Source organism: Triturus cristatus, chromosome 3_2 (genome assembly GCF_964204655.1).
Source record: "Triturus cristatus chromosome 3_2, aTriCri1.1, whole genome shotgun sequence".
Lineage (NCBI taxonomy): Eukaryota > Metazoa > Chordata > Amphibia > Caudata > Salamandridae > Triturus > Triturus cristatus.
This window is the reverse complement of record NC_140584.1, coordinates 603514289-603541127: the sequence shown is the minus strand read 5'-3', so window position 1 is coordinate 603541127 and position 26839 is coordinate 603514289. Positions and strand designations below refer to the sequence as shown.

Here is a 26839-nt window from a genome sequence, read left to right as displayed (position 1 = left end):
CAGGATATTGTGTTTCTGGTTACATGAAAATCCAGAATCAGCCTAACAATAAAGGCTAAATGACTCCGAATTAAATATTTGACTTTGTGAAAAAAATATGAATGGATCATTTTCCCTTTCCTGAGGCAAACCATAGCATGAGCTTGGATTGTAAACCAGTCCAGTGAAACTACCTCTTGTTTAAATGAACATAGCGTAGGATTAGAAGACAATCAACTATTATTTTAGGGACTGTCATAGAATGAGAAAATCATAACTGAGCGTAGCTGATTCCAGACCTCACAGAAAACTCCAAAAAACTGATTTAGAAATGCTAGCACTGAATGTAGATATTTGCACTTTGACCCAAAACATTCTAAATCTCTTGGTGCCCCACACTGATTGCTAAGTGTTCCAGCTTATGTCACAGATGAAGCAATATGGCAATAAAAACTTGAATATATGTTTCAAAATTAGAGGATTTTGATTATATCTGAAAATACTCTACATAATGACTATATAAACTGTAAACTTAAGTACAATGTAACCATTCCCCCAAACTACATAACCGACAAAGGCACATTTATTAAATTGGCCATTTGCTCAACTGAACTAATAAAATTTAACTCCGCTGAATAGCCTATGGAATTCTCAATACTAATCATTCGACTCACGGTGTGAGTCGGATGATCAGTATTATTAGGCAAACACTGCTCATAGTCACCATCTGCTCACTGTTGGAATCCCTCTGTTTGGCATGGGAGGATACTTCAGCCTGTGCATTTCTGGGCGGCACACACATTTTAAAGAGACTGGGAATTTGAAGGTGTTGAATGTAAAGATCAAAGCTATATCAAGTAGCTAGTGTTATGAGAAAATTAGAGTGGAACCTAAAAGTGAAATCTATCTCATACAAGAGGTGCAAATAGGAAATCCATGCTAAACTGTAGCACAGATGAAGATTATAATGAAAAAAGACCTTCTAAATAATGGGCAAACATTGAGCTGGTTATGTATGTTGACAAACACTGGAAACTTGGGTGGCAACCACGGTCCAATTCAGCAATAAGAGTTACAGCCAATCCCATACACACCCACATGTCCATCTGATGCTAACCACAGAGGTGAAAGTAATAAAAACCTACCTCACTGTAGTATCCAAGTTGGCCATGTACATTCCACACTACAAAGCATTTCCTTTAGACAGATACTGACTCGCTTGAACATTATTGAATACATTCTACCATATATGGCCAACTGAACTGGCCCTTAACAACCCACGTGTACAGCAGTGACTCCAATATCCTTTTCAGGGTTCTGTTTAATTAAACAAATAATCTGCAAATTAGGGCCTTTCAGTAAAAGTCAAGTAATGCAAGAATGGACTTCGTTAGTGAGCCTACATGTGCTACTCATGGAACACACACAGATAAGAGACGGAGGCTCCCAATATTCCCAAAGGGCAGCTTAGTTTTGGATGTAGAGGGATAGCAAAAGTTATTCGATGAAATCGATATGGGCATTAGACAGAAAGGACCAGCCCATACCAAAGGTAGGAGAGAGTACTCTGGTGAAGCAATATTAATACAATATAGGAAGCACTTGGGGAGAGAAAAAACTTCCCCCTCAAAGCGGGACATTAAGGAAGCTCTGGTGTGGCAGAGATGTAAACACACAGATCTTAGCATTTGTCCGGGATAATGCTTTTTGTAAAAGAATAAAAACATGAGAACTTTAATACACCAAGCAAAAGTAAAAAAAAACAGACCGGTTGAAACAGGAAAATAGCTGCCCATTTCAATTTAGTTGTGTTTCTGTCAGAATTGAGTACAGTGAAGATAAAACAATAACAAAAAATGTATTCAAGAGAAGGAAAAAAGAAAGTGCTCTATTCCTTGGATGCTGGGTCTGGGTGGCTTCCCAGTTCTTCGGGAGTGGCCTGTTCTACACGCGCTGATCCATTTCATCCAGGTATGGGTGGTATCTGAACACCAGAGCAAACCACAACAATAGCTTGACCTTTAATTTTCTGTGTCTGTTTGTGTTTTTCATCAGTGAGGAACATGAAAAGAAAAACATGAATGTGTGTAAAAAACACGTCTTCAGAGAGAATGTCTAGGGAAGAAGCCTCAAATCCATCACAAAACCCCTTGTCCCATCCACATGTGAATCCACGTGGAGTAAGTGTCGCTCACTGCCCCACCTCAAAGGGGTGGGGTTAAAATAGATATTTATATGTCCCTGCATCTTCTGCAGTCAGCGTCCCCATCATTGGCGTGAGGAAGCTTGTGCTACACCTCAGTCTGAAAATCACCCTCGGAAAGGCTTAGCGTGATGCAGGGCTGGTCCCAGTCTGCACAGTGCAGTTCAAGTCTCTCCATGGGTTTGGGAGTCATCGTGTTTAGTACAGAGGCCCTGTAGTTCTCCCATGCTTGCTGCTGGTGCTGTGCGGGGCTTGTCTTTTCCTAAAGGGTGGGAAGGAAAAGCGGGATTAGTGGGAAATCACTGGAAGGAAAGCTTTTTGCTACCACAACAAAGATTATTCTTAATCTCTCCAGGAATGAATCAAACCATGGAACACAATGGAAGATATTGTAAGCAAGGACCAGAAATAGAACGTGCAATAGAGATTAAGTATGAAAAATATAAATATGGATGTGCAAATGGAAGAAACAGATTAATGGAAGATATGGAAGCAACAGGCCCTAGAAAGGGGAATGCAAGGTATCCCATGCAAAGCAAACGCCATGAAAAACGAATGACTTTTAAACGAGAGGGAACTCTTAAGTGTAAACGCACCACACAAGGAACAGATGATTCAGAGGACAATTAAAGCTGTTGCGTTGCATTTATAGTGACAAGAGAGCATGGTGAAATTAGTAAAATCTAAATAGCAGTAGAACCATGTAATGTTCCTGCCCTCACGCTGATTACTCGAAGGATGTTTAATAACTTTATTCAAACATTTTTAAAAAACCTCACAAGCATGTTAACGTTTAATATTTATTACTTTTAAGTCTCATTGAATTTACTAGTAACATTTTTTTTATTTTTATGTATTCTAATTTTTTGCATTAGAGACAATATTTTTATATGCACATACATATATATATATATATATATATATACATATACATATATATATGTATATATATGTATATACATATATACATATATATATATATAATTTGAAGCAATCTGAGCTTCAGCCAATCAGGTTGAAATGCTAGTCCTTCTACTTCCCCCTAAAGGGCACCATAGCTCAGAATGTATACCACAAAGTGGGAGTAGAGAATATAATAAAAGAGCCTGTGACCAAGGAGGAGGGATGGCCACATGGTCAACACTGGGGTACTGGAGTTACAGGTAAGTAACTCATTTCTTCTCCAGTACTAGATCATTCATACTTTAAATGCTTGATTCAGAATAGTAAGCAGTACGACAGATGCCTACTAAACATAAGAATGCAGGAAACAGGTTCACATTTAATGAAAGAGGTTCCTGAAGACTGCTTGTCCCACTTCTGAATCAGATTTTGCATTTACATGGCGGCAATAATACAGCGAGAACATGTGCCTGCTCCTCCAGGTAGCTGCACGGCATACGTCATGTAAGGCTAAATTAGCGAAGAATGCAGCAGTTTTAGCCATTTTCCTGCTGCGATGCGGTCTCACTCTTCCCTGGAGCAGATACTTTTCTTTGCTGTGGTAGGTGATGGAGGCTGAGAGCCAACGAGCTAGACTCTGTTTGGACAGGGGTCGACCCCTTCCTCGCTGGCCGAAGGACACAAACAGGTGGTTTAAAAAATGTATTGTATGTTCTTTCTCTTGTCAATTTAAAATCCAATACATCTGCCTACACCTTTCGAGTGTAGTGATTTTTCTGTCAACATTGTATGGTTTGGGAAAAATGAACTATGACAGGTTCATTCAGGTGGAAGTCAGTAGGGACTTTAGGTATAAATTATGGGTTGGTCTGTAAGATGATTTTGTCCCCTGTGAATCTGAAAAGAGTTATTTTACAGTGAATGCCCTCATCTCTCCTACTCTACTTTCCGAGAAGAAGCACTGTCTTCCAGGAGATGAACTTTAGCTGTGCCTTGTGGATCAGCAGTGGAAGCGTTATCTAACTCAAGACAATGTTGAGTTCCCATGAGATTAGAAGATGCCGTACAGGCGGAAATGCTCTAAAAGTTCCTTTATCAACTTTCTTTGAAAGAATAGAGTGGATGAGTTGTCTCCTGTTCCTCTAAATCTAGATATGGCTGCTAAATAGACTCGTAATACTGAGTATTTGATACAGCTCTTGGATAGTTCCAACAAATATGGAAGTGTTTGGTGAGGTTGAATATAGGGTGGGTGAAACCCTTTGCTTTTGCATTAGACACAAAAATACCTCCTCTTGGCGATATATGTCTTTGTGGTGGCTGGTACCCATGCCAGGATGTTTCTACATTCTGTCTGAAGATCCAAGTGACCAAATTCTATGTGGTCAGGTACCATGCTGCCAGGTTCAGCTAATTGAGGTTGTGTCTGGAGAGCAGTTTAAGTGGTATTGCCAGATATGTAGATAGCTGGAACAGTTTTCTGTAACCGTAATGACATGACCACACTGGAGTAATATGAATCAGGGTGCAGTGATCGCCTTTGCCTTCATAATAACCCTCAGATCAGCAGAAATGGTACAAAGGCATATGTAAGGACACTAGACCATTTGATTAAAATGCATTGCCTATTGTTCTTGGTTGCCTAATTGTGCTGCCATACTAGCAGGGTTACTTCTTGTTGCTTTGTATGGTGAAAAAATCCAGTGTGTGGTGATCCCACGTTTGGAAGATGCAGTGGACTTACTCCTGATGAAGGTCCCAGCCATGGCAATATGACAGCATATGACTGAACGTGTCTCCTTGATCTTTGTGGCGACAGGATATATGTTCCACAACAATATCGACTTGGTGAGAAATGGCCCAGTCCCATAGCTGTTACACCTCTTCCGAGAGAGGCCAGGACTTTGTTGCCCCATGACTGGTGATGTAAAATACTGATGATGTGTTGTCTGTCTTGATGAGGACTGCTTCACCTCGCAGTCTTAGGAGGAACTCTTGTAGGCTTGGTCACATTGCCTGAAGCTCCAGGACATTGATATAGAGCATCTTCTCTGTGTCTGACCAGACACCTCTGGACAAATGCTTTTGTATATGAGCTCCCCAGGCATCCATGGATGTATCAGTAGTGAGAACCTACATGTCGGATTGAGTATGAAAACAGAAGCCTGCCTTTGCAGAGAATATCCCATCATAGCAATGCCTGCTTCAGGTGTCTTGTATCTTGGACTGTGTTCTTCCATGAGTTTTTTGTTTCTATTTATTGTCAAGTTCTTGTTGGACTGGTCTCATTTGAAGGCTGCAAAAGGGTATAAGGCCTATGCAGGATGACATTAGGTCCAGAAGAGACTTGTACTACCTGACTGTGACTGACTGTCTGGTGGGGAAGTCCTTTGCCATGACTTGGAGCCTCCTCACTCTGTGCTGTGAGAGAAAAGCTTTCCCCAACTGAGTGTCTAGTATTGCTCCCAGAAACTGAAGTTTCAGTTTTGGTTCCGTAAAGGATTTATCGATGTTTAGTATCATTCCCAATATGTAAAACACACTGATGCAGGAGGTAGTGGAGCCTTGACAAGCCAGCGATACTCTTGTGGAGCCTTGACAAGCCAGCCGTTCCAGGTACGGATACATTTGATGACCTTATCATCTGAGGAAGGCAGCAGCTGGCACTGGGCATTTGGTAAATATCTAAGGTGCTGATTTGAGGACAAAGCTAAGTGGCTTGAATTGGTGGAATGTCCCGCCACTAAAAAGCAGAGGTATGTCAATTGCTTCCAGTGTACAGGGGATTTGGAAATACACATCTTCAAGCTCCAGGGTGGTCAGGTAATCTCCTTTCTGGATCATCAGGAGGACTTGGAGTTTAACCATACGAAGAGACTATTTTTCTGAAACTTGTTCAGTTCTCTGAAGTCTATAATCGGCCTCCACTGCCCATTTAACATCTTTATCAAATAAAATCTGGAGTGTAAACACTGAATTGTATGGAATTTTGGGACCAATTCTATTGCTCCCTTTATGAGAAGGAAAATTCCTGTTGTTGATCCTTCAAGTAAGGATGATGTTCTTACTTGGGTGGGAAGGCAGCCGGTATCTGTAAAAACTCCAGCGTATGTTCTGAGTGTACAATCTGCTGCACCCATCAGTCCAATGTTATGGACTCCATGTTGGGGAAATTGTGAGGGAAATTCACAACCCCAATACCTGCTAAGATTGGGGTGGTGGGTAAGGGGCAGCTTCGGAGAGTCAAGCTCTCTTGTCTGTCAGAGTGTTTGAGGGTTCTCTCTCATTAAATTAGTCTACTCCAGAAACCCTCTAGTCGTTTTTAGTATTCACCTCCCACGTTACACCGCACACAGACCCGCACACACCTGACAGCTAAATCACTTAAAAGATCTCTGATAAAGTGACCCTTCGGGGGACTAGTAGGGCATTTCAGCGCCGGCCCGACGAGGAGCACCGGCCCATGATGAAGCATGACATCCTTCGGGGTGTGTGAGGGCATCAAATGAAAGTCGAATTGACTCCTTTCCAATTCTCTAGAAGCGACCCATCTCTTCCCACGCTCTAATTTCAGGAAGAGTGATCCTCCTTAGTGACTTATTTACTATTCGGGAGCACCAGCCACTTGACCTATATCCAGCTCCTTGTCCCCTCTCTCCCTTTTTGAGTGAATGTTCTGTACAGCCTCATCCACATGTTTTTTCAAACAGGGTGAGACCGCTGAAGGGCATATCGAAGATTATTGCTTAGAAAGCTGTAGACTTCAGCCATCCCTGCTATCTTAACACCATTGCTTCTGCTAGATGATGGAAGCCTGCATTGAAAAAGTCTACTGCAGCATCAATTATTGCTACAGAAGTTATTCTCTCCTTGACCATTGCTCTTGCAGCTTCCCTCTTGTCTTCAGAATGAGGTCTAATAGTGGCAACATATAATGCAACATCTGGTGTCCATTACAGCTCAAGACCTCTAAAGCATTAGTAGTTTTGATGTTAGTTGCCACCACTGAACTAACTCTCAAAGTCAAATTATCAATTGAGCAACTGTTTCTGTGTGGAGGGGCTGATGATGGTGTGGTCAGGTTCTCTGAGCTGCGTTGGGCCACTGATGTTATAACAGTCTGGTTTTGGATGACCCATAAGGCTGGAAGGGGGAGACTACAGGGCCCTGTACTTTTTCTGAACACGTGGAACCACTGTTTGAACAGTAGTCACCATCCTCATCAATTTTGTACCGTCAGACCAGGCATGGTCCAGTATGAGTATGGATCATCTGAATTTACATGGCTTTTCCTTATATTAATAATGAAAGCACTGCTGCTCCACTGAAGCCTTTGGGAGCCTTAACTCTGTAGTTTCATTACAGCATGAAACTGGGCTATGCTGCCCAGCGGAGATTCTGGATGGGTGGGCGATGTATTGCTTTCCTTGGGTAAGATGTAGCTATCCCATTCCAGACCTCCTCAGTCATCTCTCTGTGGGAGTTAATTTTCTTCCACCAGATCTGAATACACAGAATCCAATGAGTCTTCATCCCCCATGCCTTTAGGAGTCAGTGCTACCAGTGGTTGATTGTCAACTCTGTGAGTAGAGTCTATTGGAGGGGGTGGGAGGGTGGCGGCACGGGTGGGCCCATAATAGCTGGTCGTGGTGGTGGCGCCAGCAGTCACGGAGGTGGAGTATGTACAGCAGGTGCAGAGGGTGGGGCAGACATACATTGCCCTGCAGATTGCAAAAGAATTAACCTTTGAAAAGTGTCCATCATTTGTTGCAATGTTAACAAAAATGCGAGTGGCACCTGCATTACTTCTGGTCATCTACCATAACGAGGAGGTCCATAAAGAGTGAGAAGGGTTCTCAGCTATGAAGATCTGGGTTATTACTCATAGTCCTGATAATGTTATTCTTCATCTAGGTTTCTAGCTCTAATTCTTGGACATAATGCAAATCCAGTTGTGTAGAAAGGCAGTCTGTGGGGTGCCTTTTTCGTTGAGGTTTGCCTTCAATTAGAAGCCCAAAATCTGGGTAGGCAGGCTTGCGTTGACATTAATGGGTGAAAAGGTAGCTTGCATAGGAAAATTAATAATCAATGGTGCCATTGGCACTATTCCTGGACTTGTCGCCGACATTAGTATTGTCAACAGATGAAGGTGAGGTATCCTTGGAGTGGCAGTTGATAGTGTCGCCATTGACAATTTCCTCATTTTTGCCTAAAAGACTTGTCAACGTGGATGACAGTGGAATAGCAGTTGACAACTATGGTTATTTCTTCATTCATAAGGAAGGTAGTTGAGACAGGACATCATATGTACCGGATTTGCGCATTGTTTTTTGCACAGGTTGGAGTTCGTCCTTCTATGGAGCATTTTACAGAGAAAACTATCATTTTTCCAGAGGACGCAGCTGCAGGTGTTTTATATAGTAAGACCAACTCTGGAACCCATACATGTTTCATTTTTAGTGTTGCCTTTTGTGGAAGTGCTTGGTGGAAGTGATTCAGCCCCAGACAAGAGTGCGCTCCCCTTAGCAGGAGTGTATTTTTCTTCCTTTCCAAAACATTTGGGGCCAAATTCACAAAGGGCCTCTGCATTTGTGGCGGGGTCCCTGTACTGCAGTTACCCATCGTGGAGCCCTTGCCACGAATGCAGACAGAACCTGGACAAGGGTGAGCATTGCATAGCTTGGCATGCGTGAGGATTGCCCTAGATTCCTCCAAAACCACACGCAGCACTTGCGCCACTGAACCCCACAGAGCATGAGAATATCTGACTATCACTGAGCATAAGGTCAAACTTGTCGAGGAGAAAATATTGTCGCCAAATCTTTCAAGCTGTATGGATTCCCTATCAGGAAGATGTAGTGAAGAGCAGAATTCCACGTGGAATTACACTTCGCACACATGTTGGCCAGTGTTCTTGTACCTGGAGTTTATGGGTGTGAACAGTAGCCTTGCAGCTGGAGTTGCCAATTTTTGAGCTGGGAAACCGGCTTTGAACCGCGGCGTCGGCTCAGCATCCTGTAATTCTGGGCAAATCACTTAATCTCACCGTGCCTACCAAAAATGAATGTGTCCTTGTGTAACGTAACTGGTGCTCATGTAAAGCGCTCCAATACCTTCGGGTCGAGTTCGCACCATATAAATCTGAAAGAAAATACTGGCCAGCTAAAAAACACTTCTGTACCTTACCCATTGCTTGTGGTCTAACTCGTGCTCGCACGAATTCCGACTGCCTCAATCCCAGGCTTGGAATTTCGCATTACTTTTAATCGTGGCATAAGGGGGTCATTTAGAGTTTGTCCGATGTCGGATACCTCTCAAAAATTGGCAGACAATAAAAGCATAGTGAATATAAATGATATCCAGATCATTTAAAAACATGCAGGTTAAATTCCACTATGGAGTACAAAAGGTAATCTTGCATTTGAAATTGCAAAGTAACTCTTGAAAAATATGCACTTGAGGGACAGGGAGGACAAATAGATGAGAAAAAATCTGACATCCATCTTTATTGATAATGTACTAAGAAAAACTTGGGTCGCTTGAGAAGAGAAAGACATGATCCCAAATTAAGGTATCAAAGGTAAATGCCTTGAAAATGAGACTGGCACATTTTCCTTTGGGGAAGGAAAATTTTAAAGGAATGGAAATTGCACTAACGTTTTTGTTCAGGGCAAATCCTTCAGATGTGTACTCAGCAGACTTTAGAAATACCGATGCAGCGCACACTGCAGAAACAAGCACATGTTCTATCACGCCAGAACGTATTAAGATTGTCGTAAGTGATAAAAAATGTTCATAGATTTCTTGTATTGCCTTCTTTTCTGTTAACCGGGGTCCCTGCAAGCAGATCAAGATTACAGTGTCTAATAAAAAATGTTTAACTTTTAATTTACTCACACTGCAGGCGTTCCGGTCTCCACCTCCCCCGGAAGAGATGCTCCAGCGCTTCTCTCTCTGTGTTTGAATAAAAAACAAAGGTTACAATAGTAGTCTAACTTTTGTTTGGATCTCAAACCACACACTTTTTCTATAATCATTTTTTCTTTCTGTTCGGAAATTGAAAGGAATCAGCTTGTCAGGGATTCTCCTAATCGTGTCACATTGTTTTTGTTTGGAAATTGTGGGGCATATTATCAAGAAACGGCTAAAGCAGCGATAATGGGCTTCATAATATGCAGCAGAGAATTCCAATAGAAGCCCATGTTGACACCAGAACATGGGCTTCTGTTGGAATTCTCTGGACATATTATCAAACCCATTATCGCCGCTTTAGTGGCAGTTTTCTGCCGCTAAAGCGGCGATCATTTTAACGCCGTTTCTTGATAATATGCCCCATCGTAAGACAGTGCAGGAGCGCAGTGGTCAGAGATCGCATGGCTTGTGCACTATAAGTAAATTACAAGAAAAACAAACTTATTAGGTTTGACGTTAGCTAAGAACTTTTGATTTTACTAAAATTATATTCACAATACTTATAGCTGCTACCGGTCAGCCCTCTTTAGCCATTGATGTGATATTGGGTCCTTCATGTTTCTTCCACCCATCACAGCATACAGCATGGGTCAGTCGATTTCACCCATTTCCTAACTGCACTGCGAGTGACGTCATTCTGCTCTTTGACAAGGAGACTACAGTGGAGATGTCTGCTTTCTGAGATCAAAACAATATTTTTGTTTTTAGCCGCTGTTTTATTTTGTTATATTGATGGCAGTCCTGCAAGTTTCCCAGCAAATAAATTTTTCGAAACCATGACAAAACAAAACAAGCACTGAAAAAGTCAAAAAGCTAGTGGCGAAAGCCAGATATATTGGCTTTGCCAATGCTTGTACTTAAATACATATAGTATTAGTAATAGTAGCACTTGCTGCATTAACATATGTAGAATCTGTCGATATCCGTTGGTTGATGTTTATAACGCAATTATGAGTATTTCTACATGGTCGTCATCAAGATTAAAATTAGTTTGCTACACTTGGAACTTTTTTTTTACCCTTTTAACTTCACTGGTGATAGTTTTGCTACAATGTTTACTGAATGGTGGCCGCATTCATGAGCTCCCTCCATCCATCTGGAGGATCACGAGTACTGACAATGGAGAATGAAGCATCAACCAAACGATACCGACAGATTTCACGCATTAAAATGGCCCTTGAATCGTTAGACAGCGGCCTACAGCATTCTCAGTTCTACTTACTCATTTCCGGAATATTAGTGGTGTGTGTGCACCCTAACACATGAATCGTAATGTTATGGAATGCTTCCCTGGGCTACCCTGCATTTGAATTATATATTCACAGTTCCCATATTAAATACTGGGTCGCTGCCTCACTTGTTAGAAGGCCAAGATGGGTAGGTGCATAATCTGCTCAGAGTCTTCCAATACCAATGGCATAATGACTCTTATTCATACACTACTGACAACTGGGTAACACTTGAGGCATTATTGTTAATTTAAATATCAAAGATGACAGAATATGCGAACCAATAATTATGCAAAATCGCTGGTGCTACAATCTTTCTACACAATATAAACAAATAAATTGAAGATGCACAAACAGTGGGAGTGTATGAATGGCTAGCTATGATGGATTATACAATAAAGCATGGCAATAGAGCATTGCTTGTGAATTCCAAGGAAGACACTTGTAGCGTACACAATCTATATGTGTTTACAAAACGTTAGGCATCATGGTGTGACATCAGTATCACTTGACGGCAGTGCTGGATAGTCTGTAGCAACCCCAACAATTGTAAATTGCACACAGAATGCTTCTTAAGATGTAGGATTGGGTGTAAACCTTTTCTGGAATGTGTTGTAGAAACAGAACGGTTCTAGAGTGAGAACTCCCAAAACCTTGATTTAAAAGGTAATCCATCTAAGGTATCCATTACCAGGTGTTTGGGCGAAATTCATCACACCTGATTGGCTAGACATTAGTGGTTGCGATTAATATCACCAAATTATGAGCTTGTGTCAGACAACTGTGAACAAAGTGCAATTTTTCGACCTTACCGCACCAAAATGTGCCTGTCTGTGCAATTTCATGTACTGGTAGAAGGATGCCTTCAAGGGATTTTTTTTAGAGTACTCTGTTGTATACTTGTTCAATATAGGATAAATGTATCCCTATAGATCAAATCTCACATGGAGTTCAAGTATTGTAGGCTGTACACTATGCTTTTGTCATATATATGTGTATCACCTCAAAGTGGTCAAATCAAATAATCAAATAATCAAATAATCAAATAATCATAAGAAGCAAAAGGTGTGTAGAAAAAGTCAAATTTATATCAATAAATGTTATTTAGGGTACCTAAAATGTGGACAGCTATACATAAATTCGGAAGGAAAGGAGTACATTCAATAGTTCCTTCACTAAAGATAGATCAAACACTTTTTCTCAACAATATTCAAAAATTAGTTGATATAAATTTGACTTTTTCTACACACCTTTTGCTTCTTATGATTATTTGATTATTTGATTTGACCACTTTGAGGTGATACACATATATATGACAAAAGCATAGTGTACAGCCTACAATACTTGAACTCCATGTGAGATTTGATCTATAGGGATACATTTATCCTATATTGAACAAGTATAAAACAGAGTACTCTAAAAAAATCCCTTGAAGGCATCCTTCTACCAGTACATTTGCATTTACCCAAGCCCTCAAGGGTATATTGGGTTGTCCACTTTATATATCTGTGCAATTTCATGGCATTCCCCCCTTCCCTCTCCCCCCCCGTCAGTTTCTGCAGATTTGACCTGCCAAAATGTATCCCAGGAAAACTGAGGGAGTGCGGTGTTAGCTACAAACTTCATAATTCTGGAATGTGCGGTAAGATCAGTTACCACATATAAGATAATTACTTATTCGGCCACTCATAACGAGGACTCAGTTTGCCATTTCAAGCTGCAAAAGACTATGCATGAATCTATATGAAAAAGCCTTCATGTGAGTTAACTGCCGGACACTCGATGATCAAGCATGGTAGCAGCTGTACTTCAACAGAGAGGGCCTCAGACCAGCTCAAGTTAAAGGTGTGACTCAGGGTTAAGGGAATGTGGTCTTCCGATTACCCAAGGGCTTTTTTTGGATCTTTGTTTCCAGTGATATTTTTATCAGAACCCACACTGTTGCATCACTTCGTGAAGCCCTGTTATAAGGCTGCTTGTAATGCCCACCGCTTCCATATCAAAGTATTTCTTCTGACATGTTCTGTCTTTCATTAACTTGTCCCACTGGGTTTTACACATGCCTTCTGTAGCACCTAAAGATGGGTCAGTTCACTTAGTGCCTAGGGAAGCAGCTTTTGGATGCTGTGAGCAGAATTAACTTTTTTCAGGCTGTGTGGCTTTCCTTTTTATGTTGAGTTAATCCCTTCTCCCTACTCAAGGCAACAGTTGTAGGCTATGTCATTTCATTTAGCTTGGCTATTCTGCTTGTGTTTTTGTTCTGGAGAACATCTCCACGATTAGGCATCACTTTCACAGTTCCAAGCTTAAGACACTTGTTTCCCTTGATGCCAGGCAGTGATGTGTAAACATGGCTGTGCTCTTACAACCCTCGGCCCTTTCCAATTGTTTTGGAAATAGAATTAAATAGTGATAACTGCACACAACAGAGGAGGGCCTGGGATTTTGAAAATATGTTTGGGGATGTGTCTCCCTGCATCTGCCAAACTAGTGACAGGATTGGACTGCGAGCTGGCTGTGCTGCTGGCTACAGCAAGTTGAAACACAGGACAGTGTGCAGCAAGAGACAGAAATCTGAAGCACAGGGCAGTGTGCAGCAAGAATCCGCAATCTGAAACACAGGGCTCTGTGCAGCAAGAGGCACAGAGGAGTAAGGAGTACTGACAGAAACCACGACGGAGCAAGGCGAGAGGTCCTGTGTGTAGCAGGGCTTTTGGTTAGATAGAGAACATCACGAAGTCCGAGGGGCAAGTCTGAAACAAAGAAAATACAAGAGGTGGGAGAACAGGGACATAACTAGTTTATTTTCATTTGCAGAATTGTGCCTGGGATCAAAAGCGGTCTGTGCCGACAATCCTGCCCAGGATACATAAACATTCTGTGAGAATTGTTGGTGATTATGGCGGTCTCCTGGAGTCTAAGGGGTCTATTATGATGTAGGGCGGATCGCTACCGCCCGCATGGCGGTGGCGATCCGTCCTACATCATACCCCACCCGCCTTCCATTTCCCCCTCCATATTATGATGTCGGGGGGAGTGCGGCGGCCAGAAAGACCGTCCGCCACTTTTCCACCCTGTCAATGGATCGACCGGATGGAAAAGGGTTGCATATGGTGACTGTGTCTGCTAAACACCGCCAGCCATATTAGGATGCCAGCGGGAAGCAACCTTTCCGTGACATTGCCACCACGGAAAGGCATGCGGATTCCTGAGTTGGGGGCCCGTTGCGGGCCCCCTGGATGTTGGGAGGGTGGGGGAGGCACATGGGGGGCACCTATGGTACACCCCTGCATTTGCATGGATGACGTGGCAGGCACCGCGCGGTGCCTGCCATGTTGTACATGCAAATTCAAACAGTGCAGCCACAGCATTGTGGTGAGCAGTGCTCACAGCACCACCTGCCACAATGCTGGGAATAGAGGATGCCACCGACACGGTGGCGGTGGCATCCTAATTGCCGGTGCGGGACCACCGCACCACTGGCGGCCGGTCCCAGCACCGATAGGGTGGCGGGCAGACTAAAGTCCGCCCGCCATCCTAATAGGCCCCTAAGTATTGAAGTGATACATTCCTAATGAAGTGCACATTGTACCCTACATACAGGTGCACTGATATACGCTTGATGCCCCAATTCAATGCCCATAACTTCATTGGGATAGCACTCCCTCCTTAGACTGCGGAACATTTAGTGCCACAGAGAGAGTTGTGGAAACTCCTGCTTGGAGTGGGATGTGGTGCTGGCATTCCTCCCGTTAGCTGACTGAAGCAACTTTACGGCTGCAAGTAAGAAACCTAGACCCACTCAGAGAGCTATGAAGAGGCACCACAAGGGCGAATCCCAGTATTCGCGCCCAGCAAAGTCCAAGCCTGCAAATGAAGACTTGCTGGAAACAAGGGATGCAAAACCCATAGCCGATGCACGGGGCTGGCCACATTCACATTAGCAACTGTACTAACAGCCATTACCAGGGGTCATAAAAGGCTTCTCTGAGTTTGTAGTGACTCTGTATTTTCTTCGAGTTATGCTCTCCCATTACAATGCATTCGGTACACTACCAATAAGCATAACTGCAAAGCACTCTGGGGCACATTATCAAGCCAGGCGATAAAATTATCGCCGCTTTAGCGGCAGAAAACTGCTGCTAAAACGGCGATAATGGGCTTGATAATATGCTCTATGGAATTCCAATTGAAGCCCATGTTAACATGATAATTTTATCGCCTGGCTTGATAATATGCCCCATAGTTACGTTCTCACAGCAATTGTTATTTGCTCTTCATTTGGTGCAGTTTTGGAGTCACAAGAGAAATAATGTGAATTCTACCTAGTAGTATAGTTCAGCATAGGCACGCGCTCCTTTGGCTGGCAGAAGCAAACTAAAGGCAAAAGAGCACCAAAATGGCGAACTGCTGTCTTTGATATCAGTAAATTGAAAGAATGTAACGACGAGTCCTCATCATTTAAGCTGTTGCTAAGGAAAATCCGAAGAAGACAGAATAAAAACTGAAGTATGAATCCTGTGTTTGAATGGCTGCCTGGTTGAAATAGTGCTACATGCCCCACCAAGAGTCAGGAGATTTTAATAGGCTGGCTACATTCTCCTTAAGTTTTTCATTTTCAATTTCTTGGAAAGATTTGGTCCCCTCTCCTGCCTCTTTGAATAAGATATTCCCCAATGCTCTGTGCTAGGTCCTTTACTCTTTACCACTCACTTTATTCCATTGCTGTTTCATATATCTTCTTATTGGTTTTAATTCATATTGTAGACGTTACGTGTTTCATTTCTATTATTCACTGATTCAATTCATGCTTTCCTTTCAGACCGTCTTTCACCGACTATCACTTGGGTGACTTCTCACTTTATTCTCCTTGGCCCTTCACAGACTGAAACGCTATTCTGTCCTGCACCTAATTCCTTTTCTTCTCCTCTTTCTTTGATCATCTACCTCTGCCCATTGCCTTGGCTTCTTCGACTCTTCCGCGGCATTTCAGAAAGACATTTCTCTCACTTCTTGTATTGTTGTTTTGAGCTTTATAACCAAAAATGTTCTTTTCAAATGGTCTCAGCAGCTAAACGTCTAATTCAATCTCTTGCAGTGTGTCTGTTGAATTATTGCTGTTGGCTATAGATACACCTTCCACGTTATATTTTGTTTCCAGTTCGATCCCAACATCACTATTCTGTTCGCAAATTATTTGGTCTTAATAACGGTGTTCATATAATGTCCTACTTTTGTCGATATACATCAGAAGTACATTTTCTTTAATTTTCTATTTCTCTATTTATGGTTTATTTTTATACACAGCTCCTACTAACCTAGTTGAGTTAGAAGCGTTTGTCTTTGTCTTCTGACCTGTCCAGGCCATCTCCTAGAGTTGTCTTGCAGCCCTATTTTCCACAATGTTTAGTTAGTATTGGTTCATCTAAGATCAGTAACCGCTGTGCATCATGTTTTGTGCTGTATTCTCTTTATACGTGTTTTTATAGGTTTCTAGACTAGTAACCATTTGTTATGTTCTAAATTGATGGCAGAGGAAGCTTTCTTACTACTGAAAATACAGACACAGACTTATCATGGCAGTAATGCATGTATATGGTCATAGGCATACTTTCATGTGAATACTGAAGGATTCTTAGTTAAATCAAGCAACTACATAGGACGGGGATGTGGCTGAGAAACACAATACAAATTTTAAACTTCAAAGCAAAACTTCAAAATATGTATAGTAAGTCTATCTTAGGCACAGTGGCTCTAAACTAGCTTTACCTGTATCAGCTGAATTTGCTCCTTCAAGGAGCTAGCCGTCTAAAAGTTGAACTTCTTCAACACAGCTAAAGGGCCTTTGTTACAGGTTTTGCATGGATTGCTCTTCTAACTTTAATTTAATATTACCTCGGTGTGCAGTGATCTTCTGTATTGCTTCTTTCTTGATTTTGCAGCTAATTCTCTTCACAATGGCTTTGCAGTAGCTTATATCGTTCTTGCCAACAAGGAAAACCAAATCTCTCACACCGATGAGCTAGTAAAAGTGCACATTTTCCTCCCCCATTGATAATAACCTCTTTATATTACTCGCCAGCCATTCAATTAGGGGCACACATAACATTAGACAGTCCAGCATACGAAGTCAGCAATACTAGTAATCAACATGCCATATACAATCTATAATGATCAACTTCCAGGCTCCGGGCCACTCAGGACACCTCACATTGTCCACATCAGGGCTGGTGCGAGCGCTGGCGGCACCCGGTGCGACAATCATTTTTGGCGCCCCCACAATTAAAGACCGCCTCCTCGGATTCTCTCACTTCCGTGGGGCACAAGTGCCCCTCATCTCTCCAATCATAAGTTATTGCTAAAGACAGACCCTCCCCTCTGAGATCAGCGCACTCTCCAAAGGCCAGGAGCCAGTGCGGCCGCACCGGTCACACTGCCCTAAAGCCAGCCCTGGTTCACATTCTCATAATTTCCATTACTGGACAATCAAGTATTCTTCACTGTGTATGTGCACACGTTCTGTAAAATCAGCACTCAATAAGAGACGTATGCCACACACCACATAGTGGATAGAGACTGTAACTGCTACTGTCAATAAAGCCATTTTCTCTGGCTATTGAGCTGTCAACATTATCTAAAGACTAGCAATGTTACTGTCAACACAACATACACAATGCTTTTCTGGCTTTATATTGTGTTTGCAGAATACTGTTCATCCTTTGACTTGGTACTGGGTTTCTCCCCCCCCCATCTCCCCCCACAAACACAAGCATGTACACACACACACACCCTTAATTGTTTATTTTCGGATTAGGTGTAACTACAATGTTATGAACTCACCTTACTGCTTTTGCTCTCCCGGTAACGCTCTAAAGTATGGAATTTGCGATTTAGCTCATGGTACAGCTCAGAATGACGTTTTCGCGTGTGCATCACTTTCTGCAGAGAAACAATAATTGGAGTGAAAGTTGGTGACAATTGCTTTTACAGTGATCAAGTCTGTGGGTTACTTGGTTATATTTTGCATACAAATTGTTCGGGGATAATAAAAGATAAATGCTAAAGCGATTGTGATAAAGTTAGTGTAGGATGTTTGTGGTAACCAAAAGGATAAGTTACTTACCTTCGGTAACACTTTTCTGGTGGATACAGTAGTTACCTGCAGATTCCTCACCTTTTGAATATCCCCATGCACCAGCTTGGACAAGAAACTTTCTGATAGCTCTCCCATGCTCATAGGGGGGGCGCCAGCTCAATCACGGCTCTGCATGCAGAACCGCATGAGGTCTGGAGCCATAAGAAGGCCCCCCCTTCAGCATAATTACATCACTTTCCATCCATTTTCCAATGTGCCTTTGAGGCGAACAGAAGAAACGAACATCAAAAAGTATAGGCGCAGTGTTCATGAAGTAAAGATACAAATGAACAGGTGAACAGGAATGCAATGGGAAGGAGGGTGGGTCGTTGAGGAATCTGCAGGTGGATACTGTAGCCACAAGAAAGAGCACTACAGACGATAAGTTACTTGTTCTTCAGATGGATACATCTAACTGCAGATTCCTCAACTTTTTAATAAAATCCCCAAACAGTTCCACACCTGGAGGTGGGTGCATGTCAGCCTATACCACAAAATCCTACAAATCCTTCCAAAGAGGCAGGTTGCATTCACTGATTTTAGGGCCATACTACCAGATTAAAAGATCTTTTATGCAGATTGGTCCATTTTCTTTGATTCTCTACTCAATGGAGTGGATGGAAAAGAGCCAGGGGTGAATTTGGAGGAGCAATAGGGCTGGACTACCAAACATTCTAGAGGTGGATGTATTGATAGAAAGACCCGTTTCCAGGAGCGGTCTTGTAATGTCTTGTGTTTGTTCTGGAGACAGCTGTGGTGGTTGTAGGTCTGTCCCAAATAGCAAGGCTAGGCTCCATCAAATCCTCATTAAAAAAATCAAGGACACAGAGGATTGTGGGGCAGAGTGTAGCACCTCAGTCAATATAGTAGACTTTAATTCAGTGGTTCGAAGAGGTGACTAACATTTCTGTTGGTTTACGCACCACTGAGTGGTATGAAGTCACATCTGGAGGTGGAAGACCTTTAGAGAACAGTAGTTTTCACTTAGGGAATGCATCCAGCCCACTTGCTTCCCTCTAGCCCTCAAGGTGCTATATTTAGGTAGTGCGTGCTCTAGTTGTTCAAGCCCACATGCATATAACGGGGACGCTGCATGTACGCACGCAGAGGACGCAGTGCTGGTGCACCAAAGCAAGGCCATCTGAGACTGTCCGCGTCCCAGCAGGGACCAGCCCCAGCCCCTCTGCCTGTTACTCACCAGAAGGTAAATCGCCTATCTGTTGTAGTAGGGACTTCCTGTGTAGTCTTTTCCCTGTGGAAAAATATGCTGTACAAGTCCCATTACTTCCATTTAAAGATCTGTAATTCTGTCCCCAATGTGGTTTCCAACTAAACCCTCCACCACGGGACATGGGCACCTCCTTCACTCCAGTGATTAAGAAAATTAATACTCAGTTCTCTGTAGCTTTAATTAATGCCCGCTCACTACATAAAACATGCAGTCAATATTTGTGACTTTCTGAGTGAGGAAACCCCGGAAATACTGTTTATGACAGAAACGTGGCTCTCGGAACCATCCAACCCTGCCATGCCATTGCTATTCCTAATGGATACAAAATACATAAAAAAGACCGCCTGAGCGGCAGTAGAGGAGGGCTAGCCTTGGTTTATAAAGAAGACTATGATTGCCAGACTATCCCGAATGATGATCAAGTAAGAGCAGAGGAGATGGACTTCTGCATTACCATGACTCCTTAATAATCATTGTTTGGGGTACTAATTTATAGACCCCAAGCCCTGCAGGTCTGTTTCTTAAATCCCTGGGCAATACCCTGGCACATCTAGCACTTAGATACAATCATTTTATATTTTTTGGGGATCTCAATCTACACGTGGATAAAATGGATGAGAGTGCAGTAGAGGCCTTGCTGGATACCATGTCATTTCTGGAACTTATCCAACATGTGGTCAGCCGACACATCAAGCAGTCCATGTGCATGATCAAGTGTTTTCCAATGTAACTGTGCAAATAGGAGACCCCATTCATCAAGTTTGGACAGATCACTACCTGATTAAATTATCTTGGCCAACCCTAGAATAAGCACAACCTCCGATGGTCTAGGCCCCATGCGCCACAAGAGCCTTTCATAAAGTGCAGCCCGTCGAGTTCCTGCGCTCCCTGAAAGAAAGTCACCCCCCTCTCTCAGGCTCAGTTGAGAATGATGTCAGCCACCTTAACAAATGGATTAAGGATACTTCCGATAAGCTAGAGCCAGTCATCCAACATAGACCTTCCGGAAATAAGCCATCCAGCCTATGGTTCACAGACAGTCTCAAGATAGGAAAGAAATGGTGTAAAACCTTGAAAAGATAATGTAGGAAAGAATGCAACACTAATGACAAGGAAGTTTATAAGGCAGCTCCCAAAAACGATTACACTGGGGATAAAATAGCTAAGCATACTCATTTGGAAGAAAGGCTTGAGGGAGCAGGTTACAAAGCAAGAGAAGTCTTTAAAGCTGTTAAAAACTTTGGGGCATATTATCAAGCCCTTGAGAATTCCCATAGAAGCCCATGTTCTGCTGTCAACATGGGCTTCTATTGGAATTCTCTGCGGCATATTATCAAGCCCATTATCGCCGCTTTAGCAGCAGTTTTCTGCTGCTAAAGCGGCGATAATTTTAACACCGTTTCTTGATAATATGCCCCTACATGTTCCCGGAGGCCTGTGCCTGTTCCCAATATCCTTCAGTGGGCTGGGGCGAACAGCTGGCATCTTATTTTCAAAATAAGATCCTAATCATTCATGCCAGTCTGCCTTCCAGCTCCTGGCTATAAGAGGGTTTGTTGAACATAACGCAATCCAGTACTATCACCTCAACTAAAGCTACACTCTGTAGCTTCCAATATATCCCTTTGGAGAGGTCTTTAACAGCCATACCCAACCTTAAATCTGGGTCTCCTTCAGACCCTTGCCCTCAAAATCTGTTAGCATTATAGGCATTCGCCATCAACCCTCTGGCTAATAAGGTGTTCAATGATAGGTTATCGACAGGTACTGTACCCCTCTCCTGGAAACAGGCTAAAATCTTGCCTCTGCTAAAGAAACCATTGGCAGACCTTGGAGAGAAATCTAACTAGAGGCCTATATCTCTTCTACCGGCCCTATCCAAAGTTCTGGAAAGCATATTAATCAGCAGCTCTCCCTATACCTGGAAACAAACAATCTGATCCATCCTAGCCAGTCCGGCTTGAGATCCAACTTCAGTACAGAGACAGCACTAATGTAGGTGACAGAATACATCAGAGGCACTGTGGATGCCGGTGCGAAGGCAGTGCTGATCATGTTAGATCGGTCAGCGACCTTTGGCACACTTCCCCACTCCAGACTCCTAACGCGCCTCCAATCCATCAGGATAGTAGGTCAAGCTTTGGAGTGGCTTGCCTCCTTTCTGGTAGGTAGAGGTCAGGGGGTTTGGACTCCTCCTTTATCCTCAAAGTCTTGTGTGCTGACAGTGGGGGTTCCCCAGGGCTCGGCTCTGACCCCAACGCTATTTAATATGTCTCTCGCGCCACTTGCCCAGATAGCAGAAGCCCTGGGGGCTAAAACTATATCATATGCTGATGATACTCAGCTGTTGTTCTGGAGTGGCAAGAGAGAAGAGATCTCGGGCTAATCTATTAAAGACTGCCCTACAGTGGTATTCAACTGGTTGGCCATACACCAACTAAAGTGCAAAGCAAACAAAACTGAAATTCTATTCTTCTGTAGCACTCCCCCTGAAAACATGGCAGAATGTTTGACCCGAAGACGCCCCTCGATAATTGTCTGTCCTTCCAACCACAATTCAAATCAGTGGAACATGTTTTTGATTAATGCACTCACTAAAAAAGTTCTTGCAGTTTCTCTAATTTCTGGCAAGAATAGCAACCATCTAGGCACTGATAACCTCAAGACTGGACTATGAAAAAGCCCTCTATTTGGACTACCCATATACCTGATTAACAAACTTCAGGTAGTCTAGAATGCGGCAGCTCGCATTCTCCTGAATCTACCATCAAGAATGCATGTGTCCCTGCACCTATGCACCCTCCACTGGCTCCCCATAAGAAAAACAAGCATGTTCAAAGCATTAGTGTTGGTTCACAAGGCACTTTACCACACAGGTGTGGGTTACCTCAGAACAAGACTCAGCTTCTACGTTCCTTCAAGAAATCTGCGGTCTTCCAACAACCTTTAAGGTAGGATCCCCAGAATTCACCGCTCTAGAGCTGAGGACGTCCATTCTCCTTTCTAGGACAAGCAGCATGGAAGAAGCTTCCCTGGGAGGTACGAGAAGTGGACGCAATTTCAGTGTTAAAAAAAGGTTGATAACATGACCATACCCTACACTGTGACCTTGAGCAAAGCACCCGGACACTCCCTGGACTAGCCACGCGCGGTACACGTTGCATCTCATTCATGATAAAAGAAAACTGCATATAAAATGGTTTGAATCAAAGATAAAGTTGAAAAATTTACAGTTTTCCTGAGGAGAGTTGAAAAAGTCGGGAATGCATTGGAAGCACGGAAAAAAGAGAACTGACGTCATGTCGCCTACAGGGGCACTTTATGGCTGCAGTGACATTCACACGGTGCCTTGTGCGGAGCCATAATGGAGCTGGTGCCCACTACAATGTGGGAGAGCTATCAAAAGGTTTCAGGTCCAAGCATGCACATGGGTATATTCAGAAGGTGAGGAATCTGCAGGTAGACATTTCCATCAGAAAAAATTACTCTGACTGCTACCACTTTTAAGTAGGAGCTGCAAATTGACACAACTGGCAATGCCGGGCACCCCTGCGATGACAAGTAGTCCTCCTGTATTTCAGAATCAGCCTAGCTGGTATTGTGAGAGATGCAATGCAATGGTGACAAGCAGATTTGCTTGGGCAGTACGTCAAACCCCTCTCATTAGAACAACCAGCCACGTATCACTTGAAGGCTTTAGGAGCCAGGACTCCCTCTATCATGAATAATTTAATTCAACTAACAAGTCTCTCATTTATACATTGCGAATTAAACAAATACAAGGGAATTTTGCTTAAAGTAAGACCCATGGCGAGGACAGACCTCCTCATTTTACAGAAGCAGTAACTGGTCTTGAGTTTTACATATAGTATTAAGGTGGAGTTTTGACTTCTAAATACATAATCAAGGCGCGGCCGAGGCTGTTCGGAACCCATGGTGTAAACAAAGGAAGAATGGAATAATCTAAAATCCCAAAACTCATGTACAGTGCTTTGGGCAAACATTTGCATACCTAGATACCTGAGGGCTATCAGACTGTCAAGGAAGCTAATGACTGTCTTGCAGAGGGTTTTGTGAAACATTGGCATAAATCTAAATAGGCAAGACAGATCCACCAAAAGGTCACGAGCGTAGGTACGGGAACACTTGAGAATAACTAATTAGATTTCAGAACTGTTCCAATAACAACCCAGAAGAACAATAACAGAAAATAGCAAGCATAACCACAAACACAGAACACAGATTGCAAAGCAATTGCCTCACCTCAAAATCTAAGTCCGAATATCGTAATCTCTTCCTCTGCAGGCAATACAAAATAAATAAAAACAGAAAAGGTACTGTTACTCTAGGCGTGGGGACCCCCACATTTTTATATCCCAGAACGTTACCTTAACAGAACACCCACAGAAAGGGAGATGGTGTTAAACCTCAATTTCATAAGCCAAAGTTTCCTGAGGTAAGGCACCTCCGAACACATCAAAAATACAGTTATTCAAGTATGGGCCTACTCAATAATTGTATTGCGATACACTCAGCATCAAGTCTTTGCCATAAACGCTCTTAGCAAATTGGGCATACAGAATTAGTGCAAATGAGAACAACTCTAACTCTCAAATAAGCAGCAAAATTATAAGAGAAATAGACAGCATCCCTTGTAGAACAGAAAAGTCTTGTCGCTTACCCACCAAATTAGGGTTTTACTGGCAATCACACAGAACAGAAAAGAAAGATCTGATTCATCATGGTGAGAGCAAATGCATCACATTATTAGCAACTCAGAACACAGTTTTATTTAACATCATATTGCCTTAGCATCTTGGCACTATCCCACTACATAAATATTGATTCTGCCCAGTCTATGCTACTGTCATCTGAAGATGCCAGGCCAAACCAGATACATGATGAACAGCAAACTATTATGAATAAACAGGGCACAGTAAGCTAGTGGAAGGTCGTTGGAAAAAGATACAGTATTAGGATCCTGCTAGAAAGATTTCATCCAGGACAGCAAGAAAAATGTCAATGGAAATAAACAAACATGACTCTTCTTGACGGGGTCGCTTCAGAAATAATAAACAGTGAAATGTGGAGGAGGAAGACATTCATTTTGATAATGATGGCTACGAGGCCGAAATTGAGGCCTAGTTAACATGAGTCAGGAGAACACACGTACACATGTTATAGAAAATTTGTTTCAAAGACAATAGCACAATATCGGTGTACAGATGTATAATCAAGAGTAAAACCATATTATGCACATTAATGATGCACACAAATATTCCCCCTCTGATTATTCTGCAATGACTAAAACCCACAAATAATAGAATTACTCTAACAATTAGAATACAGTCTGCATCACTTTCTGCTTCTTTCAAGTTGATTCTTCCATGAAGCGGCTTGTAAACTCTGGCAATCTCAACTTCTTGCCTTTTCCTCTGAGATGATCCCTTTTTCTCTTTACACCCACATTTTAGAAACAGTAACTCGGAAAATTCGAACAAGCCAAACATGAGAATTGCACAAATCAACACAATAATTACAAGGGTAAGAAACAACCTAAACATACCACCACCCAAACTATCAAACCAATCACCAACCTTGCTAAACATCTTTCCTATTTGACTAGCCCGGGAGCCTACTGTTTCCTCTAAAGCTTGGACGTCAAAAGAAATGTTAGTTACATTTGAACATAGGCATTAATAACCCTACTGTTATTGGGTATCGATGTGCAACACTCCTTAACCTTCAATCCCCTGCAAATACCACCTTCCTTTGTAAGAAGGATATCTAGTGCTAAGTGGCATTGCAAAATCATTGTCCGCATTGCTATTAATTGCGAAATGAATCTCTGTTAGGGCCCCAGCAGTGTTAGAAACAAGCTGGTCCACAAGAATAGACAACTTTCTAAGTTGTTTACAGCTACACCTATAGATGGAATCATAGTTTCTAATATATTTAAGAATATCTGCCCAAAACTAAGTTTCACTATCTTCAAATCAACAGCATCCTTCATTCCACTCCCATGATAGACTCTAGGAAACACTAAAGCTAAATAACAGGAATCCCTCAGTTTTGAGGCAGGTAAATATAGGAAGTCTTACTACACACATAATAAATCCCTCTCAAAATCATCTCTTCACCAACCAGAAAATCACCACTCACAACATAAATTCTTTCACACTCACCTTCACTGATGTATTTTATTGATCTAACTCCTGTAGAGTCAGGAAGCACAATACACAACTCACTCTTTCGCTAATGCTCCATTCTTAATCTTGGAAGAAAACTCAAATATCTGAATTCTTCTTCAGCCTTAATCTCTCCTCTTATCTTCGTATCCTTCCCATCCCTCAAAATTGTCACTCTTCTCTCATTATATTCCTTAACAAACTCACGTTCCTCTTTACTTAAACTACACACATATTCCTGTTTAGTCTTTATTGTTTTATAGTTAGTTTGTACAACTGTATTCAGAGATTTATAATATTTTACCCCAACTTTAGCATTTTCATAAACAGAAAGATCTTCCAGCGAAACTTTGAAATCCCTCAATTATGGGAATAGAAACTCGTGCTTACTAAATATACTAGCATATACATTGCAAAATAATCCATAAGAAACTGGAAGCTGTAAGTAGATCACACCTGCAGAAGGGAGAAATGTACGCACCAGGCAATTCTTAACCCCTCATTATATCCACATATTGACCCAACATTTTAGTATAGGTATTATCATGAAATCCACTAACAAGACTTTCACAGTGTGTCAATATATTAGATCCAACACCATTATGGACTGTAGTTAATACAAGCCTCTGTGGAGCCATTTTCCCCTGGACAAATAAGCCACAACAATAAACTAACTAAAACTATTAGTGCCATTATCAAGGATCTCAGCCAACAATTTTACAGTATTTACTATAAATGCTTTTTTATTGAGATCAAAAACAAAAAAGAATGTGGAATTTCAAAATCATCAAAAAAAGTTTGAAGAAAAACAACAATAGAACTTTTTTCAAGTAATAATCAAAAATCAAAATAGAATTTTCACAGCTGTCTTGTCCAGTTCATACAGTTCGTAATCTCAAGCCCTTTTTCTTAATCTGGATTCTTTTGTGAATTTCACCACTGTCAGATTGTCAAGAGTTCAAGTTGGCTCTTCTTGCACGTTCACAAAAAATAATTGGC

General features: G+C 42.1%; 1 protein-coding gene across 8 annotated transcripts in view; it reads right to left on the bottom strand.

The window, feature by feature from the left end:
• Positions 1-1282: 1282 nt before the first annotated feature.
• ADGRB2 (adhesion G protein-coupled receptor B2) overlaps positions 1283-26839 on the bottom strand; it is a 1096893-nt gene continuing 1071336 nt past the window's right edge. For 7 of the 8 annotated variants that reach the window (XM_085648478.1, XM_085648471.1, XM_085648472.1 and 4 more), the window contains 4 exons: positions 23916-23951; positions 18127-18225; positions 9983-10039; positions 1283-2444 (listed from right to left, as the gene is read on the bottom strand). In XM_085648478.1, the coding sequence (XP_085504604.1) occupies positions 2271-2444; positions 9983-10039; positions 18127-18225; positions 23916-23951 (366 nt within the window). In that variant the 3' untranslated portion in view covers positions 1283-2270. The remainder of the gene's footprint in view (positions 2445-9982; positions 10040-18126; positions 18226-23915; positions 23952-26839) is intronic. The other variant, XM_085648474.1, reaches the window with a different exon arrangement.